At 37.0% G+C, this 21976-nt stretch overlaps 1 protein-coding gene across 17 annotated transcripts in view; it reads right to left on the bottom strand.

Annotated features, from left to right (window-relative positions):
* Positions 1-21976, bottom strand: part of PKP4 (plakophilin 4) — a 258317-nt gene that overhangs the window by 166002 nt on the left and 70339 nt on the right. For 10 of the 17 annotated variants that reach the window (XM_024998423.2, XM_024998419.2, XM_024998418.2 and 7 more), the window contains one exon: positions 20293-20429. In XM_024998423.2, coding sequence (XP_024854191.1) covers positions 20293-20424 — 132 coding nt within the window. In that variant the 5' untranslated portion in view covers positions 20425-20429. Of the gene's footprint in view, positions 1-20073; positions 20171-20292; positions 20430-21976 lie in introns of those variants that run through there. The other 7 variants (XM_059891481.1, XM_059891483.1, XM_059891474.1 and 4 more) reach the window with 4 other exon arrangements.

The following is a 21976-nucleotide window of genomic DNA, read 5'->3' on the forward strand; positions in this document are numbered from 1 at the left end:
CATTTCTTCAAAGAATACATACAGATGGCCAACAGGCACATGAAAAGAAGCTCAAATTGCGAATTATTAGAGAAACGCAAATCAAAATCACAATGAAGTATCACCATAAGGCCATCATTTTAAAAATCTACAAATAAATGCTGGAGAGGGTGTGAAGAGAACCCTCATATATCTGCTGTTGGGAACGGAAATGGTGCAGACAGTATGGAAAACAGTATGAAGTGAAATGAAAGTCACTTAGTCATGTCCAACTCTTTGTGACCGCATGGACTATATACAAGCCATGAATTCTCTAGAATTCTCCATAATACAGAATTCTCCAGGCCAGAATACTGGAGTGGGTAGCCTTCCCTTTTCTCGGGGATCTTCCCAATGCAGGGATCAAACCCAGGTCTCCCGCATTGCAGGCAGATTCTTTACCAGCTGAGCCACAAGGGAAGCCTGGAAAACAGTATGGAGGTTCCTTAAAAGACTAGAGTTGTCATGTGATTCATCAATCCCACTCCTGGGCATATATCCAGAGAAAACTGTAATTCAAAAAGATACTAGCACCTCTGTAAATAGCAGCACTATTCACAACAGCCAAGATACAGAAACAATCTAAATGTCCACTGACAGATGAATAGATAAAGATGTGGTAAATATACACAATGGAATACTACTCAGCCATAAAAAAGAGTGAAATAATGCCATTTATAGCAACATGGATTTTCCTAGAGATCATCATACTAAGTGAAGTCAGTCAGAAAGAGAAAGACAAATATCATATGATAACCACTTATACGTAGAATCCAAAAAAATAGTAAAAAAAAAAAAGAACTTATTTACAAAACAGAAACAGACTCAGACATAAGAGATTTGTGGTTGGCAAGAGGTGAGGGTTGAGGGGGAGGGATGGATTGGGAGTTTGGGATTAGCAGATGTAAACTAGTATATACAGCACAAGAAACTATCAATATGTTCAATATTCTGGGATAAACCATAATGGAAAAAATAGGAAAATTATATATATATATATATATATGTATAACTGATTCACCTTGCTGTACAGCAGAAATTAATACAATGTTGTAAACCAACTACACTCTAATAAAATAAATTTTAAAAACTAAGCACAAGGCAATCAAATTTTAGTCTATCCTCCACAGCATCTCACTTATAAATGTTAAACAGAGAATATAAAAATCAGTGTGATGACTCTGACCTTTGCTGAGCCACAGTGAGCACCCAGTACAGCTCAGCCCCGCCCAGCACTAATCAAGAAGGTAGAGTAAGCCAGATAGAAAAGAGGGTAGAAGAGGAACAAGGCCCAAAGACCAAGGTACCCACACTTTTGCCAAGTGGACTGTGGGAAAAACTGTTAGTTGTTGATCATCATTGTATCTGAATTCAGCTGGAGCCTGCAGGCCCAGCTTTTGAGACTGCTTGCTGTGGCCACATGATCCAGTTCACCCAGTTCAATGCCTGAGAGAACAAGCCTCTCTAGACCATGCCCTCCGAAAGGAACACGTCTGTTCCCCGATTCTTCACCCTTACCTCCTGACAGAACCTGATGAGAACTGGGAGCTGTCTCAGACGCTGACAGCAACCATGTGGCAAAGCTGCCTTGGCAGCTCTGGACCACTTCTCTCTGGAATGTTCTGCGACAGAGGCATATTTCTATCTTGTTTATTTAAGCCATAATATTTTGAGGTCTCATTTTTCAGAGCAGCTAAACCTGAAGCCCAATTAACACATATTTATGGCAGAGTTGACTGTTTTAATGCCTAATTGCCTCAACTCGTATTCTGAAGCTTAGCAATTATATTCTGAACATCTTTACTGGGTTTTAAGCATCTTTCATTGGATTATGCACCTAGAGGGCAGGGATCATGTCCTCTGTTTCTTGAAACTGTCTAACAGAGGGCTGATTAAGGGAAAGGAGGGGCAGAAAAACACGTAAGTTTAAGCTACAGGCTTTAGTGTCTGAGAGTCCCCTGGAATTGAATCCTTTGTCAATTCCTGAATTCTAATCAGACGTGTGAACTTTAGGAAGTTCAGTCATCCAACAAACATCAGTTGAGCGTCTATTTTGCGGCAGGCCTCATTCTAGGAACAAGGGTTTCTGCTATGGATCACAGTGTCTACATTCTGATAGATTTAAATTTTATAAACTCATTAAGCCTCAGCTACTTCAGCTGTAAAACGGGACTAATAATAGCGACTGATTTTAGGACTCTGTGAGGATGACATGAGGCGATACAAAGTGCTTATGTGAGTCAGTGTCATGCACACTGGTACTCAATAAATGTCAACAGTAACTAAGAAATGTCAATAATTTGTGCTTGGTGTACAGATACACACTAACTGTCACAACATCGGAGCACGGTTTCTTAGCATCCAGTAAGAAAAGGAAGTCGGAGGTTACTATTTCCTATTAGAGTCTCATCTGTGCTGGCAGTTTGATAGGAATTCTAGACATGTCCGACAGATAAATAAGGGCTTACTAAATGCAATATATCACAGAGCATGTGGGGCCTAATATTTAAAATTGAAAATATTAAAAAAAAATTATTCAAGAAATAATCCCTTTTTCTAAACTGATTTAAGGAAACGGGTGGATTCTTTGCCATATGATCATTTGGAAACAGCCTTCAAGGGCTTGGGGCCCAAACCACAGCACTGCCCACCTCCCTGTGGCAGCTGCAGGACCTGAAGCATACCAGATTGCTTCAGCACGTCTCCTGCACCGAGTCAGAATCTGCCACTTCCACCAGCTACGGTTCATAGTCCCAAAACAATTAATGGCTTCTTGGATCCAGCAGAGAGCTCTTTCCGAATAATCCTATGACATTATTTTGGACTGCAGAATGTTTAAATCCATTTTAGGCAACGAAGAGTCCTAAGGCAGGTTTTAACAAGAAACAAGGGGTTGGAGTGGGATTTTTTTCAACTTACCAAACAAAACTGAAGGATTGGGAAATAAAGATTTCCAGTAGATGAAAATGAAAACTAAATGCTCTGCAGGAAACAAAGAGCAACAGGGTAAACAATACTCCACACTTGTGGGTGGCTTCATTTTGCAAAAGCAATTTCAGAAGCAATTAGATCTGAATGCTAGTTTTATTACTAACCCCCAAAGACAGAAAACTTCAATATTCATGAAATACCTGACAATTCTGCTTCTAGACAGGGGCTTGACCACCTATTAAGTACCAAGCACTTTACTCGCATTTTAAATATACACCCTATAACCTACAAACTGGGCATGGTTGTAATTTCACAGAGGAAACAGGCTACGAAATGTTAAGGGGCTTGCCCAATAGCATAAAGCTACTTGTGGGAGTCTGGATTTGAATCCTGACATCAACGTCTGCATGCCTCCCATTCTACTAAGAAATGACTGAATTCTTCATAAGGGTACAGTGAAACTCTATAAGAGTTCATTGATGGGTCAGGATTATCAGATTATTAGTATAAATAAGAAGAAGGCTAACATTTAAAAATATTCCCTATGGTACAGTGATGTCCTCAGGACAAACTGACATGCCCCCTCCCGCCTCCTGCCTCAGCTCAGGGGTCCATGTGCCTCTTCTACAGGGTCCCAGGACTGACTAGCTTGCCCAGTAGCCAGCAGCAGCCTCCAAAGTGTCCTACTGAAGACTGTGGGAGAGAGCTATTCTTTTTTGGCTCAGTTCTCCTGTTTGGTAACCTCCCCGCCTCAAAACCTGGCTCTCAGGTGGCCATCTGACATTTTTCTTAGCTGTCAAGGTGCATGACCTTCAAACCTGCCAGTACTACTCTGCTGTGGGAATCAAAATCTGAATTGGGGAACATGGTTTTCTTAAGATGTTTAAAAACCTATTTTGGGCAGTCAAAATGCTACCTAAAACAGCCACAGAATACAAACTGGACCTTGTGCTTTGTAATAGTCTGTGGCAAATCTACTCTATTTCGTTCTGTATTTCTAGTCTGCCTGGGCTAAAGGATTTTGAAGCTGGGATGTTATTTTCCAAATATAAGAATTGTATTGGAAAAGGCTTCTTTTTTTTTTTGCATAGTTCTAGTCATAAAATAAGACAGTCCTAATTACTACATTTACTTTCTTCTGTGTAGGAATATATCATAAGGGAACATTTAGAGTCTACCCATGTGAGTTCTGCCAGTTCAAATAAATCAGTCAGAGTGGATACAATTGGGTTTGGATCGTATCCAGGTTATGGAAGGCAAGAATAGATTAGAGGTATGAGCCATTCCAGCAGTGACAAACTCTCAACTTCTCTGTAAAAGCACCAGTGTTTCTTCAGGCTTAGACATGACTCACTAAGGCTACATTTTCAATGAAATATTGCTGGAAGCACTTAAAAGCTGGAAAATACAATCATGTCAGAACAGATGCCTCACTCCCTACCCCCAATGAGTGACATCATTTTGAAAAGTACTCAGTCTGCTGTCACCAGGCAGTGGGGCTGGAGAGGCAGATGTTTGCAAAAGCAGAGGAAGCCCAAGGGTAGTGGTTCTGACCAAGATGCGAGGACCACCATTCCACTTTAGAAATGAACATTCATTTTTGAACAAATCTCTCATGACTATCATTTTTAGGTAGACTTGATTTTTATAATGGAAGGGAAAAAAATATCAGGTATAAATTTTCGGACACACGTCACGAGGAAACTTTTATTTTCTTTTTTTGGATATATAACCTCCCTCCTACTATGCTTTTGGGGGAAGGAGCTTCTTACTTCCACCCTCACTATTCCTAGGGAATGACTACTTCATGAAGTGACTCTGATGTTTGCTACTATGTTTTTGTTCCCTACCTATATTCCATGAACACACAGACATTTTCAATAAATACATATTCAACAAGTATGGAAAGTTGATTAGCATCAGACACTACTCTAAGCTCTGAAATACAGTGGAAAGCATCCTTAGAGTTATATCCTTGAGTCGAGTACTCCAAAAATATGGGTATTTGGTACACTTCTTTACATCTTCCTTTTCTGACTTAATGATTCTTTGTAGAAAAGCCCTCCAAGGCAACTGGTGAAGATATAGCTGAGGAATCTCATAATGAGATTTCTGAATATACTGTGTAAAGTTATCTACAAATAATTGGATATGCAGAATTGCTTGAAGATGATACAACCCCTATCTCCATGGGTGCAGAAAGATGCTGACTCCTCCCATCAGCTTCATCAGCATGATGCCACAGGGGCCCCAGGGCATGCAACCTCTGCCTGGCCCCATGCCTTTGAATACTCTTCAGTTTGGATGCAGGTGCTTCCTAAATGGCCCTGGGCTAGAACTTGCTGCTTCCACAACCTTTCTTCATACCATCTCAAAGGTAACAACTGTATCCTTGAATGCCAGTGAATGTTTGCTGAATACTCACTGTTTCAGAAAGATTGGAACCATTATCCTCATTTTACTACAAATGAAGACACAGGAGCCTCTATCTAAAGTACCTGCTCAAAGTCACACAGCATAGCCAGGGGCAGAAGTGGGAGCTGCTGCTCCTAATCACTGTGCTATGATACCCTCTGGATCTGAAGCCTGCCATCACAGTGATGCTAAATTTTCCATTTCAACCATGATTTATCTCACATATTTTCCACAGCTTGCAATCTATGTACACTTACTTCTTTTCTTTCCGTCTCTGTCAACTTAATCTATGGTAACCTTTTACTGTCAATCCTAAAGGAAATCAATCCTGAATATTCACTGGAAGGACTGATGCTGAAGCTCCAATACTTTGGCACCTGATGCGAAGAGCTGACTCATTAGAAAGACCCTGATGCTTGGTAAAATTGAAGGCAGGAGGAGAAGGGGACGAAAGAGGACAAGATGGTTGGATGGCATCACTGACTCGATGGACATGAGTTTGAGCAAGCTCCACGAATTGGTGATGGACAGGGAAGCCTGGCATGCTGCAGTCCATGGGGTCACAAAGAGTAGGACACAACTGAATAACTGAACTGAACTGAATCTTTTACTATCTTTTTGAAAACTTCAGTCATATTATTTTATAGCTTCAGAATTTTTATTAAGCATTATACGATTTTTGTAAGGAAATTTGGAAAATACAAAGGAAAAAGCCTGAAGGTACTTACTCAGTATTTAGAAGTGACTCTTGTTTTATTAATGATTGCACATGTGTGTGTATACACACATATATACACGCATGTATACATTCATGTGCATTTCTATAGCAAATTTTTACCTATATGGTTAGATGCCTCATATTTTCATTTGTATTATGAGTTTTTCCTGTTATTAAAAATTCTTTAGAAATGTGATTTTTGCCAACAAAGGTCCGTCTAGTCAAGGCTATGGTTTTTCCTGTGGTCATGTATAGATGTGAGAGTTGGACTGTGAAGAAGGCTGAACACCAAAGAATTGATGGTTTTGAACTGTGGTGTTGGAGAAGACTCTTGAGAGTCCCTTGGACTGCAAGGAGATCCAAACAGTCCATTCTGAAGGAGATCAGCCCTGGGATTTCTTTGGAAGGAATGATGCTAAAGCTGAAACTCCAGTACTTTGGCCACCTCACGCGAAGAGTTGACTCAGTGGAAAAGACTCTGATGCTGGGAGGGATTGGGGGCAGGAGGAGAAGGGGACGACAGAGGATGAGAATGGCTGGATGGCATCACTGACTCGATGGACGTGAGTCTGAGTGAACTCCGGGAGTTGGTGATGGACAGGGAGGCCTGGCGTGCTGTGATTCATGGGGTCGCAAAGAGTCGGACACGACTGAGCAACTGATATGATCTGATCTGATCTGAAAGCCTTTCATACTCATGTACTATTATGTATTCATTTTACTTTATTAGACAATCAAGCTGTTGCCAATTTTTAGATATCATAAACATCACTATGATTAATATTTTTGTATTAATGCTTAGTATTTCCTTAGACTAGACACATGGAATTGCAATTATTGGACCAAAGATATAACCATTCTTAAGGCTTTTATTACATATCATTAAAGTGCTTTCCAAAGTGGCTGCCAATTCACTTTTAGCGACACTGCATTAAATTGCTAACATTACTGTACTCACACTGTCTTTTACTCTTTAACTGTTGCCAATATGAAAGGCAGATATATTTTCATTATTTTAATATGTATTTCTATAATTACCAATGTGGTAAAAATATTATTTCACATTCATGTTAGTTATTTATATCCCTTCTTTTGTTAATTGTCTGTTAATGTCAAATACCTCTCTTTCATTAGGTAGTTACTGTATTTTTCTTTTTCATTCGTAATTACTCAGTACAGATTGCATTCATTTGATTCACTCATCTGATAGGTAACTGCTGAACTCCTTTAACCTATCTGTCCTGTGCTAAGGACACAGTTCTATCTATTCCTCATAGTCTTGAATACCTTTGGGAATTTCCTTATAAGACTTCTTCCAAGTAAATACATATCTTAACATACCTAAGATGATACGATTGACACTGATGTTTTACATACAGTTAAAGTACGCATAGATCCAAGGAAGATAAAAACATGTACAGAAATTTGTTCCCAGCTCAAACCGAAGATTTTTTTTTCTTTTATGTCTTTGCAAATTCAATAAGCCAACAAACCATGACTCAGAGCATTCAATATAAGCTTATAGGTTGCAAAACATCTTAAGCGCTGTGATAATGAAAAATGCCACCAAATGTTTAAATGATACCTACACTGACTAGGCGTTCTTCCTGTGGAGTATCTCAAATACATATACAGTTTACCTACTATTATCAAGAGTGAATCAGAATAGTACCAATGGCTAACGGGGACAGTCACCAGAGAGAGTAATATATCCATCTGAACTATGTGAAGGAGAATATAGTTTGGGAACCATAAGAATCAGGAAAACACTGGAGAAAAGCTGCAAAATCTAACTGATAGCATATAATAACCCTAGATTCCTGGTTTGGAATCTTAATCAAGTAAGAGATGATGTACTAGCTATTTCATACCATAAATTTCTCATTCTTGAGTCTTATACTTGGTTATTCTCTGAAGGGAGCACATCTTCAACTATTAAAGGGTACCAGGGCACAAGAGTGAAGCCATTTCATGATTTCTTACATGTCTGAAACTATATTTTTCATTCTTCATACACTGAAGACATTCTAGCTGGGTATCAAACTCCTGGACTATAAGCATTTTTCCCCCCCTCAATACTCTCAACACACTGCTCCACACCAAGTTATATGTCAGTCTGATCTTATTTTCTGTAGTTAAACTATTTATATGGATTCTTCTAGAACCCCTTTCCTCTTTGTCTTTGTATAATATAAAACTTTGTCAAAATTATTCCTGGACAGGTCCCTTTTCCATATGTAATGCCTGGAATGTGCTGACCACTTCAAATCTGTATACTCACAGCTATATTGTCTGCTTAGAAAAACTTCCAAAATTATATTTAAGTATTATTTCTGCTCTACTTATTCTAATGTCTTTTTCAAGAACATCCACAATACTTACATTAGATTTATTCTCTTTGTTCCACATATTCTCTTTATGTCCCTCCATGTCTAGGGACATCTATATCTTTTTTGTTCTTTTCTTCCATATTCCAAGGTAACTTCTCAAATAATATTTATCAACCACAGTGATTCAATTTTCTTCTGTATCTATTTTTCCTTTATTACCTCCACTATAGATGTAATTATTTACTATGCATCTCTAGAGTATAACTGCCTGGATATGAATACTGGATTTCCTACTGATTAACTGTGTAAGCTTGGACACATTACTCAACTTTACCAGAGTTTCAATTTTCCCATCTGTAAACAGCAGTAATAATAATAACTATCTGTATGATTCTAGGTTTTTAGTTACAAGCAACTGAAAACATCCTGGCTAATTTAAAGATTAAAAACAATTTACTGGAACAACTTACTTGTACAGCTCAAGGCTATATATTTTCTGTCTATTCAGGTGGAAAAATGCAAAGAAAGAGAAATTTGGACATGTTCAGTGGCCAAAAAAGCCTGACAGATTTCCACAACTCATATAGATTTGATAAATAACAGAGGAAATCCTTCACGTAAAGCACTTAGCACAATGCCTGGCACACAGTTTAAGTAATAATAATTGTTAGATATTAGTTTCCTAATGGATTTCTATTCCACAGAGTTTATTGCCTTTTATATCTCACTAACAGTGATAAGATCGTTTCTAAAACTTTTGGCTTGTTTCCTGTGGTAGTAGTGGTGATGATGGTGGCAGAAAGAGAAGAGACAGTAATTTGACTGTACTGAAAAGGGTCTCCATACTTACAAGGGCAGATCTAACATAAATGATCTGCTAACCATTCTTCTCAATTTTATTCTATTGTCCTTATAGTAGAACTCCTCTCCAACTCTGACAATAGGGTGGGTGTCTTCATAGTTTTCAATGGGAAATCAAGAGACATTTTTAAAGGGTATGATATTAAAAAAAATCAAATTAAATAAAAGTTCTGCATGAATAAAAATGTTTTCCCTATTCTATAGTGCAGATCAAATAAATTAAGTGAAACAGCATTCTGTTCAGTATCCATACCTATATAAGTTTCATATTCTTACCTACAGACCATCAAATCTTCTAATCAGCTGGGAATAATGCCAACAGCAGCAATTACTAAGATGTATTTTTCCACAAAATAATTTAGTAACAATTCACATTTTCATTATACTTTGCTAACTAAAAAAAAAAAAAAATCAAGATCCTGCTGTTAACTGCTTATAAGAAAAAAACCAATATTCATCTTTCTAAGAAATAACTGAGAAAATTGGGACAATGGGGAAAATCCAGTAAGCTTGCCCTCTTCCAACAACTGTCTCTTTTAAGCCAGAAACATAGAAGGTAGATAAGGTCATGAGTGAAAAAAGAAGGTGCCAATTTATTCTACACTTGGGCAAGACACGTTTACTCTTTTATTAATACAACAATTTATGAAAATATTTTGCAAAGGGGACAAATGATGGTTTATGTCAACTTTTAATGGAAAGGAATTTCTAAAGGAAAACAGAATGCTGAGGAAAGTGTAAGGACTGATTCCACCATAACAGATTAGAAGGCCATATATGTAGTGGCTGAGGGCCTTTATCTTGATTTAGGCTTTAGCAATGATTTTAGGAAAATGTATTAATTGGATATATGAACATTAGAGTAGATAATACCACATAATTAATATTATTCTGATATCATGCTGGTTTATAGGAATTTTCACATGTAAATGCATACAAATTGAAATTCAAATTTGAAATGCCTAGAACTCCAATTTTGAAAGGGAAATTAAATTTTCCTTCAAAAGCCAAAAGATTTAAATTCTAAGAAAACTATCTCTCAATGGTGAAAACATGAAAACATTTCCTCTAAGATCAGGAACAAGACAAGAGTGTCCACTTTCAACCACTATTATTCAATATAGTTTTGGAAATCCTAGCTAAGGCAATCAGAGAAGAAGAAAAATAAAAGAAATCAGATTAGAAAAGTAGTAGTAAAGCTCTCATTGTTTGCAGATGACATGATATTATGCACAGAAAACCCTAAAAATACTATCAGAAAATTACTAGAGCTAATCAGTGAATTTAGCAAAGTTGCAGGATACAAAATCAACACAAAGAAATCACTTGCATTCCTATATACTAACAATGAAAAATCAGAAAGAGAAATTAAGGAATCAATCCCATTCACCACTGCAACAAAAAGAATAGATATATCTAGGAAGAAACCTACCTAAGGAGACAAAAGAACTGTATACAGAAAAACTATGATACTGATGAAAGAAGTCAAAGACAACAAAAACAGTTGGAGAGACAGTCCATGTTCCTGGGTTGGAAGAATCAATATTATGAAAATGACTATACTAGCAAATGCAATCTGAAGATTCAATGCAATCCCTATCAAACTGCCTGGCATTTTTCACAGAGGTAGAACAAAAAAATTTCACTACTCATATGCAAACACAAAGTACCTCGAATAGCCAAAACAGTCTTGAGAAAGAAGAATGGGGATGGAGGAATCAACCTTCTTTACTTTAGATTATATTACAAAGCTACAGTTATCAAGACAGTATGGCACAAAAACAGAAATATAGACCAATGGAACAAGTTAGAGAGCCCAGAAATAAACCCACACACCTATGGGTACCTTATTTTTGACAAAGGAGGCAAGAATATACAGTGGGGCAAAACAGCCTCTTCAATAAGTGGTACTGGGAAAACTGGACAGCTACATGTAAAAGAATGAAATTTGAATACTTCCTAACACCACACACAAAGATAAATGCAAAATGGACTGAAGACCTAGATGTAAGACCAGAAACTATAAAACTCTCAGAGGAAAAACATAAGCAGAACACTCGATGACATAAATCAAAGCAAGATCCTCTATGACCCACCTCCTAGAGTAATGGAAAACAAACAAATAAATAAATAAACAAGTGGGATCTAATTAAACTTGCAAAGCTCCTGCACAGCAAAGGAAACTATAAACAGGTGAAAAGACAACCCTCAGAATGGGAGACAATACTAACAAATGAAACAACTGACAAAGGATTTCCAAAATATACAAGCAGCACATACAAGTCAATTCTAGAAAAACAAACAGCCCAATTAAAAAGCAGGAAAAAGACCTAAACAGACCTTTCTCCAAAGAAGACATACAGATGACTAACGAACACATGAAAAGATGCCCAACATCATTCATTATTAGAGAAATTCATATCAAAACTACAATGAGATATCACCTCACACCAGTCAGAATGGCCATCATCAAAAAGTCTACAAACAATAAATGCTGGAGAGGGTGTGAAGAAAAGGGTGTGAAGAACAGTGCAACCATCTTGCACTGTTGGTGGGAATGTAAATTGACAGCCACCATGGAAGACGGTATGGAGATTCATTAAAAAACTAGGAATAAAAACACCATATGACCCAGAAATCCTACTCCTAGGCATATACCCTGAGGAAACCAAAATTGAAAAAGAAACATGTACCCCAATGTTCACTGCAGCACTATTCACTGCAGCTAGAACATGGAAGCAACCTAGATGCCCATCAACAGATGAATGGATAAAGAAAGTGTGGTACATATCTACAATGGAATATTACTCAGCCATAAAAAGGAACACATTTGAGTCAGTGCTAATGAGGTGGATGAACCTAGAGCCTATTACACAGAGTGAGGTAAGAAAGAGAAAGATAAATATTGTATACTAACACATATATATGGAATCCAGAAAGATGGTACCAAAGAATTTATTTTCAGGGCAATGGAGAAACAGACATAGAGAACAGACTTATGTACTTGGGTTTAGGCAGGGGGGTGGGTGGCGGGGGAAGCAGAGGGTGAGATGTATGGAGAGAGCAACATGGAAACTTACATTACTATATATAAAATACAGAGCCAATGAGAATTTGCTCATTTGCAGGGAACTGAAACAGGGGCTCTGTATCAACCTAGAGCAGTGGGATGGGGGGACAGATGGGAGGGAGATTCAGGAGGGAGGGCACATATGTATACTTATGATTGATTCATGGTGATGTTTGACGAAAAACAACAAAATTCTGTAAAGCAACTATCCTTCAATTAAAAAATAGATAAATTAAAGAAACTGTCTTCCAATTTATGATAGCCATTTTCATACCTGAAATATGATTTATATGGAATTTAATTTTATAACATGATTTATCTTTATGTTTCAATAATGTGTTCTTTCAATTTGCTTGCAGAATTTTTCTGTTATTTTAAATCTCTATATTTTGAAGGTTTCAGTGCATAAAAACTATTAAGATTCTATAAGCTAAGACACCAATTTGTCTTTGCACTACTTGAAATCAACTTTATGTTTTAAATGATTTTTCTTAGGAGTGCCTAGAACAAAATACTCAAAGCCTAAATTACTTTGCTGAGGTACAAGCAGATCTGATCACTTTGGAAAGAATACACACATAAAATAAAAACAGACACAGTAACGCCGAATGGACCCCTTTCTGCAAAAGTGACAAAACTACAATTTAGGTAAGAACACAAACATGAAGACAGACTGTTCTGCGGTAGCTGTGGAATGACTTCAAGGTTATACCTGCAGGAAAAAACTCTGTTTCTGAAATAATTTTCTCTCCCGAAGTGATTCTGCAAAGAAAAACAATCAAGCGGCACAAAGAATTTAATGCTGAATGATCCTGTCATCCATTTAATCTCACCAACTCAGCAGTCACTCATTTCACATTTAATATCATAAAGTTTGCATGTACAGGGGAAAAATTATTCCATATATTCATAATTTAACTCTGAACAGGAATTGTGAACTGAGTTATTCAACTGAAAAGGAAATTATCATTTTAAATATGCAAAGGCAAGGTTGACTTTAACTGTTAATAAAGGAAAAATATTCTATTACTTTCAAATGTAAACCAAAGGTACAGCTAATTCAATGGTAAAAATTAAACAATTTTGCCTAATAGTTAATAATAATAATAATGCCTAAGTTAACAAATTTACATAAACCTGGCATAATACAATATATATCTATAGCCTGATTAACTTAAAAAAGGGGACAAATTCTTGGATTTTGTGGTTCCAATGAATGAATATTCATTATGTGCCAATTACCACAAATAAAAATATACAATATGGTTTGTAACTCTGTCTTCTTCTGAGGGCAGAAATTATATTAAACAGACCACCTTTATAGGTCTCCTGACCATCCCTCCCATCTCTTTCCTGGACAGTCTTTGCTCACAGTAGGCGTTCAATATATATATATATATATATTTATAAATTATATATATTTATATATATTTATTCAATATATATATATTTACCTAGTTAAAAGCAAGTGTAAATGAACTACAGTGGGATAGTGAGCATTTTTACATTCTTAGTTCATTTACCCAATAAATATTTGGGGGGTCTTTTACTATGTATTCCATGTCTGCAAGTGTAATTCAGCTGTGGATAAAGAGCCAGACAGAAGCTGTTCAAACTCCTGGAAGTTAAGAGCTCGTCAAACAAAACAAAGTAAAACAAAACAACCACCTATTGTGTCAATACATCTAAAAAGATGTCTCCAAGGGAATCAAATAGAACAAAAAATCAGTTACTCAAAATGTACGCCTCAGACAGAAAGACTTGGGAACTGTGCTCAGAGGTCCAGCTGATCATTTATCAGACTACCGGAAAACATGGGCAGATGTAAAAATTTACCTGTTGTTGTTAGCTAACTTGGCAATCTAAGGACAGTTTTTGTTTTTTTTTTTTTGTACACTCAAATATATGAATAAATAAACCTGTTAACTATACTCTTTTGTATTATTTAACCACAGAGATACTCGAACTGGGGTTACGCTACATCATTGACACATGGAAGAGAAATGTTAAATTTTCACTGTGTCATATACAGTTTAAGAGGACTGATCTCCTAAGACCCAATTATTAGCATTCAGAATTCTTGAATCCAGGCCAAAGAGTGTCGCAAGACATCTACCACTTGACCCCACTTCGAACCTTAATTCCATAATATTAAAGAGTAAAAGCTGTAAAATTTGATGATCCCACAGAAGTCACTAAGAAAAGATCCAGTCTTACCTTGTGTCTGATGATTGCAGTTCAGGCACAGAAGACGTTCCTATATTACATAATTACAATTGCCAAGATAATTCAGTTACCAAGAGAAAAAATTACTAAGTTACTAAAAGGGAAAGTGTGAAGTTTTCAGTGTTGAACTTACAGTACAATGCTTTTAGCTAGGCTACAAACTATGCTTGTTTACAGCTGAAGTAAAAATTCTGTCTTCTGCATGGGGCTGAGGTGTGTCAGGGAGAACTATTTCATTGTAAATAAATCTAGGGGCCAAATAAAAGGAAGTTGCAAAAGCAGGTGTACAGCAGTTGAGTTGTTTCAGTTTCAGAGAAATAAAGTAAATAATTGTACTGGAATTTGTTCAGTTCTGGGCATTCTGCCATACAGGAAAGGGTGTGTAATTACTGAAGCTAACACATCCATGTAAAAATGAAGTAATATCAATAGAACACAGTTGGGATCTAAATTTCCTTTTTTATCTTCGAAAAATTAAGGATCTCTATAATGACTCTCATTTCACTCTTTGATATTTAAATATCACTTAAGTTAATATGAACACATGAAGGCAGAATTGTAATTTTCACAAAGTCAGAAAATATTATCTTTAAAGGTGGTATTATTCTCTTTGAAAGCCTCACAAATGAAGAACATTTCAATTTTCACTCATCAAAGATAACAAGATAACAAAAGTGTACCCAATACCTCACTTAGGACTTCACCAGAGTAAGAGAAGTACACATAATATTAGCACGTTTTACCAAATCTATTCTTTGCTTACCATTTCATGCTATCTGGATTGAACTCGATCTTAAACCTGGATTCCAAACTTCTTAAATCATAAACCCAAAATAAGAGGGTGTGGTTTGTGGGAAAACAATGGAAGTTAGAGCACCTAGGGAGTCAGGCCAAGTTCAAATAGAGATCTCAATTATTCAAGAAACTTTATGACAGAGGATGAAAGAGTGTAATAAATATTACATGTGTGATTTTACAGAATGTAAATCTACTTGCACCTTAAACAGAGCTATGAAAAATATTTAACGCTATTCAGGACTGGCCATATGATTTTTTAAAGGGTATTTCTACATCTAGTATGAGATTCTACCAATTATAAAAGTTCAATATACTCCCCCATTGGTAATAAGAGTCTGCTCCTGGCTCCTGGCTCACTGCTTCCCTGAGCCTGTGACGTTAGCATGCTGACACTTCTAAGTTGCAGGGATGGCACTGAATTTCTGAATGAGTCAATGTCTTACCAGATTCCAATTCCTTTCCATCCAAAGGCATGCTGTCCATTTCAAGGATGAATCAGTTTAGTCTATGATTTTTACAGAAGTGGCAAGGTTCTCTGAGGGCACTGCATTTGGCCATATTTCTTTACCTGACCACATATAAGCTAGGCACTAGATCATTCTTGGGTAAGCCTGAAAACTATCAGGATACAAAATAGTTTGTTTCCAACATCTACATTCACTTTGGGAATACTGTATTCTCAGCAGGAGTTGAACTGAACAGTAGAAACTGCCAAATGATGATCCTGATTGTATAAACCCAACAGCCAACTGGTGGCTTAAGTTCAACTGACACTTTCTATAATTTTAGACTGGAGTCCAAGGATAACATTACTTTGCTAATCCCATGGGCTGACTTTTTCCTTCTCTTGAAAGATGATCCTTAACTGGAAGACATTTCTTTTGTGATTACTTGGTTTACATGATGATGGTGGATATTTTGTGACATCACCAAGATAAACCGCATCCTTTCATTCCCTACACTTCCTTTGCAGCTAAGTTGGACAGATGGAAGATGAAATATAAATTTCTTTCATATTTTTAAAAGACTTAAGCCATTATTTGACCATCCATGTGAAATAAAATATAAGTTTGTTCCATGCAGAGATCAGATTTAATTTCTAGATCAATATGGATACAGTGCAACTCAAATTGTCTTAAAGATAAGAATGTACAGCTGAGTAACTAGTTTTCTAGGTGCTGTCTTGAGATTCTCTTGCTTAGTAATGCTTCTATGAATGTGGCAACAGATTCCATTATCCTTACAGAATAGCCAGTTGGTGACAAAGTGATCTGATAGCATTATTTATTTACTTCCTCTTTCAACAATCATTCATGCAGCTCTAGTATATTCAAGCCCTTTGGGCTTCCCTGGTGGCTCAGATGGTAAAGAGTCTGCCTGCAGTGCAGGAGACCTGGGTTCAATCCCTGGGTTGGGAAGATCCCCTGGAGAAGGGAAAGGCTACCCACTCTAGTATTCTGGCCTGGAGAATTCCATGGACTGTACAGTTCATGGGGATGCAAAGAGTCGGACATGACTAAGTAACTTTCATTTTCATCCTCAGGTAGCTTTTAATTATATCATCCAAAGGAGCATGTGATGAGTCAGAGCAGTGGTATAAAGTGCTAAGAAAGATCAGCAGAGAGTTGACTTCAGGCTGGGGTGAACTTCATGGTTGGCTTCATGAAAGAGGTAGCACTTGAACAGAAGTGAGTTCCTTCTTTCTATCTGCAAAAAAGCAAGGACTTTTTCTATAAAGGTACATGTATGCATCTATGGGACTGACATCAACATGAAAGGTCATAGCTTCATAAAAGAGAGAGAATATGAATCTCTGTATTTTGTCAAGAAAAAGGAACAGCTTCTGGCATGGGAGGATCTGAAGGAAAGAGAGGCCCAGTAGAGGAAGATTTCAGTGTTCCCATGACTCCCTAAATCCAATTTCAGGTATTAACAGACTAGTGATTTGTTAACAAGATGGCTACTGGTTGCCTGTCATTTTCTTCCCTACTACTTATCATGAAATGTCCAGGGGGAATTCACATGAGGTAATGTAGTGCTTGGATATAATTTATAAGAACCCAGATTCTTCCTCTCAAAATTCAGGTGCATGTTAAAAGATATTACTCTCCAATTCTTTAACCAAGTGCTTTGACATGATGTTTGGGTTTGTACTATGTCAGCATGTTAATAAAATTTATTTTCATTATTCTACTTCTTATAATAAACACATAAAGCTGTTTTAATTGGTGAGATCAACATGGTGAAGTTTTGGAAGTTTAATGCCATGTCGAAGTATATACTGTCACAGCATAAACATGGCTTGTATTCAAAAAAGTTTTTTTGTCTTCATATCAGTGGCCTGGAAGAAGTTTCTCAGTCCCGACAGACACATATTTAAAAGTAGAACCGCCAGCTTCTCTTAGGGAGGGCATTTTCTTCTTAAGTAGAGATGATGATGATAATAGTAATATTAGCCTTTACTATGAGAATTTACTAAGTGTAAGGGAGTGTAAAAACTTTACATAGGTTAATTTAATGTTTCAATAACTATTACTATCTTCATTCTACAAATGAGAAACTGAGGCAGAGAGAGGTTAACAATCTTGCCAAGATGACACAGTAAGTAGTGGACCCATGATGGGAATCCAGCCATCTCCCCCTCGCACTGAAGGAGTCTCTGTATCCCAACGAAACATTCATTCTGAGACACATCCACCATCAAACAAGGTCTGTTCTCTGAGATCAGCGGATCTGATCCCATCACTCCAAGCCTATGAAAATAAGGCACCTTTTTCCCCCCTATAATTGTATATCCTATCCAGTAATACTGCTCTTTGATACAATACATGACCAAGGACATAATCTAAAATTACTTATTTCATTTGAGTCTAACACAACTACAAATGTGACATTCTGACTAGTATTTTAGAATCAAATATATAAGGTAAACAGTAATTAGTTTTCTTATTCTTAGCTAACTTTTCTGTGCTCTGTCTCATTTGGCAGACAAAGGCAAGTGACATATTTCAGGAAAGTCTAAGAAATTTTTACTCTAATTACAGAGAAATTTGAGTATCTTGCTTTGTACCACACAAATCCTATGGGAACTAGAGTTAGCTATTTAAAATCAAGCAAGTATCTTGGAACAAGAGATAGATATGGTATCTTGGGTTGAATGATGGATGCACCGAGTAATGAGCACTGACAATCTTAAAAGAAATTAAGAATGAAAACTGTAAATGTATAATAATGGACTCAAATTCTTAAGAACAAGAATAGAAGTGTATCTTCCAACTAAAGTGGGAGACATATGATAATTCTAATAAATAACAAATATCTGTGTATTTTTTGCCTAACCCAAGAAACCAGAACTCTTTTTGTTTTCTCTCACAAAATATGCATTCAAAATACTATTCATTGCCAAAAGAGAAAATTTTGAAGTCATTTGAGGCCATCAAAGAATTATAGGGCAAAAATTCTGATAGGTTTCCAATCTCTTCTATATGCAGCGTTATCTAGTTTAAAGATACAGACATGAAGGTTCCTACTGTTATGCTTACTGAGCACAGTTTCTGGTTTTAAGTTAGTTCTGGGTACTTTGATAAATTTACTGTCATATTTCACCAAAATGCAGTATACACTAAGAGTCACAAATAAATCAGAGCCTTCTCATTTTACAGCTCCTTGGGTCAGATCTCAGCAACTAAGAAGAAAGAGTCCTTTTTTTCCTCCCTAAAGGTGATAGATAATCTATAGTTTGGGAGAAAATGAAAACAGTACTGACTCTAATTTTCTTGTGTCCTCCCAAATTCTTAGTTTGTGAAATGTTTAAAAACTTCAAATTTCTGTAATGAATGAAAAATATTTTGACATCTTGCTACTAGGAAAAGTTGTGAAATCATTTTTTCTTGAAAATACAGCTCTAATGGCAAGACATATCTTCTAGTTTTAGAGCAATCTTTTATATACACACCCATCTTTAAGTTACAGCAAAAAATAAAATAAGGAAGTTTTAAATACCCTTTCACTCTTTGTCATCATTAGTCATGGGAGTTGTTAACACTGATTTTTCAAAGAATTCCGGCCTACATACAACATTTAAGCTTGTATCTCTTGAGAAAAAAAAGACTAGTATTTTAAATCATAAGATTTAAAAAGACAATTTCACTATTAGATTATCTCCAACAAAATAACCCTCACAGAGGGCATATACTTTTTGGTTGCTTGTGTGTTTTTTGAGGGAGGAGGGCAGAAAAGAAAAGTCTCCCCGGAGGTTTACACTGACATTCACCTTTATTAAGCTTCTAAATCTTATGCAGTTAAAATTTCTCTAAGCCCACCAAATCAAAATCTAATTTAGAAGGCTACCTGGATCTGAAGGATAACAGTATTAAGTGCCTTTAAAAAATCAACATAAACATGACATTTAAGCAAACTGGCACAGTGTGACAAGTTTTAGAACAGTAGCTCACAAGATGAGTATACTCTGATTAAGACAAACACAACAAATAGAACCTTTAATCCAAAAAATCACGGAGACAACCCTATGTAATACCTATGTTAAAACGTTCAACAGATCTAAGGCTATCACAGGCCTCAAGTTGCCAGAGTTCTGACAGAAAAGTCAGCGATGTGAAACACGCTTTACAAAGCTGGGCGTGCATGCACACACTCTGCAAGGTGAGCGAGACAGAGACACCGATCACCACTGATATTGTCCTTACTTGCAGACGCACAAGTATCCTGCATGTTCCGATTCTGACTGGCACCTGGAGCGGCTCTACCTGCCAGTCATCCCAATGTACTCAGGGATGTAAACACCTTATAATTAGAAAACGTGAAGGCGTCAAGGACGTTAGACAAATTGAAAACACATCCAAAGATTAATTTTTAAAGGCAATGAAGAAATAATTAATTGCAAAGTCTAAAATCAGAGGATGTACCTGCTCCTTCACGGAAGCTAGAATAGTGGTGGCTGTAGTCTCGGGTTCCATGCCGGGGCCAGTGGAGGCAGCTTCCTGGCGGGTCTGTGGTTGCCCCTCCTCCACCAATGAGGCCTGTTCAGGAGCTGGCATTCCTCCTGCAACCAAGCAGGCAAAGGGTTAACACTTTCATCTGCTCCCGTGCCGGAACAGGCAGGGGCTGCGTGCTTACACAGGGTTCCCAGGAACTACTACAGACTTCTACACACCATGATCACAACGCCATACGGCTATATGATGTCTAAAAGGCAACACCCAGGGTCAAAGTAGAACTAGTACTACCAAACACTAAAAAATAACAATAGAATAATAATGACAATAAAAAACACTGAGAAAATATTTAAACAAAATCATAGTCTAAAAATGATGTGGAAAGTGTTAAGGAAGAGGATGCAAAAATACACCAAGGACAATAAAGCTGTTAGATGCTATAAAATTGCTGAATTTTCTAAACAGGTCACCATTAAGTAAATATGATTACCTTATCATGAACAAAATAGTAACAAATACGCTAGACTGCTATAAGGGTCAGTTTTCAAAGAAGTACTTGAGTAAGAAGACATCTACAACTGTAAATGCTTTACAGTTGCAGAAGAGGCTTATGCATGAGAAGAAAAGGGAAAGTAAAACTTACAAAAGGCTTGAAAAAATAGGCGAAATTCTGTGGTATTTAAAAAAAATCAAGACTGCTGGTGGAGTATTATAGCTAGCTTGGTTTCCTTAGAGGAATCTGTTGATGCAAAGATGACAATGACTATGGTGATGGTGTTGAAAGAGAATTTATTTTTCAGGATCATAGACTGTGACAGAAAAATGGGTTCTTGCCAAGTGAATAGGTGCCTCTCCTACATAACACAGACTGAGAGTGGTGTGTTTGCCGGGAAACTTACTGATTTGATATGGATTTTTATATAAATTTGAAAAAGATTGGGAAAAGGTACCCATATAAAATGTTGTAAATATTCTAATAACTTGTTTACCTGTCAGTCTCTCTGTCTGTCTCCTCCAGAATAGAGTTTATCATACCATAAGACCAGCCTAGAGCCTGGCATATATAATATCCAACTAATCTTCACCAAATAAATGAATACATGAATGAGGACTGACTGTCTCTTCCATGTCTCATAACAGTCATTAGGCAAATCTGACCACAAGTGCTATGGTGCTCCTGAGATCTTATTTGCTTAATACATTACTCTGTACTTGTATTTGAGACCGCAAGTGCTGTTTTTGACATTCTTCATAGTTTTCTCCTAAAAATGACTCTACTCTCATATTTTGATTTCTTTTCAACTTCAACAATGTTCATTTCTATAGGATGATCTGGGGTGGGGGGACGGGGGAGAAGGTCCCCATTCCCTCAAATATCAACTTGCTGTTTATTTCCAAACTCAATCTGTAAGACAAGGGAAGATGAACATATCATCCGAACCTCCACCTCCTTCCTCACTCTCCTGACTTGCATACTGGGGAAGCTGGGGTTAGGTTCCAGGGTGCTGTCAATGTTGCTTTACTGCTGCCACATTAATGGGCAGAAATGGAAAACGGGTCTGATGAGTATGTGTATTTTCCCCTAATGGGGCTCTCCATGAGGAGTTCTCATGGTTGCTCTAGAGGTAAATTATTTGTTGGCAGTTTCTGTGGA

This window comes from Bos taurus, chromosome 2, assembly GCF_002263795.3.
Source record: "Bos taurus isolate L1 Dominette 01449 registration number 42190680 breed Hereford chromosome 2, ARS-UCD2.0, whole genome shotgun sequence".
NCBI classification, from domain to species: Eukaryota; Metazoa; Chordata; class Mammalia; order Artiodactyla; family Bovidae; genus Bos; species Bos taurus.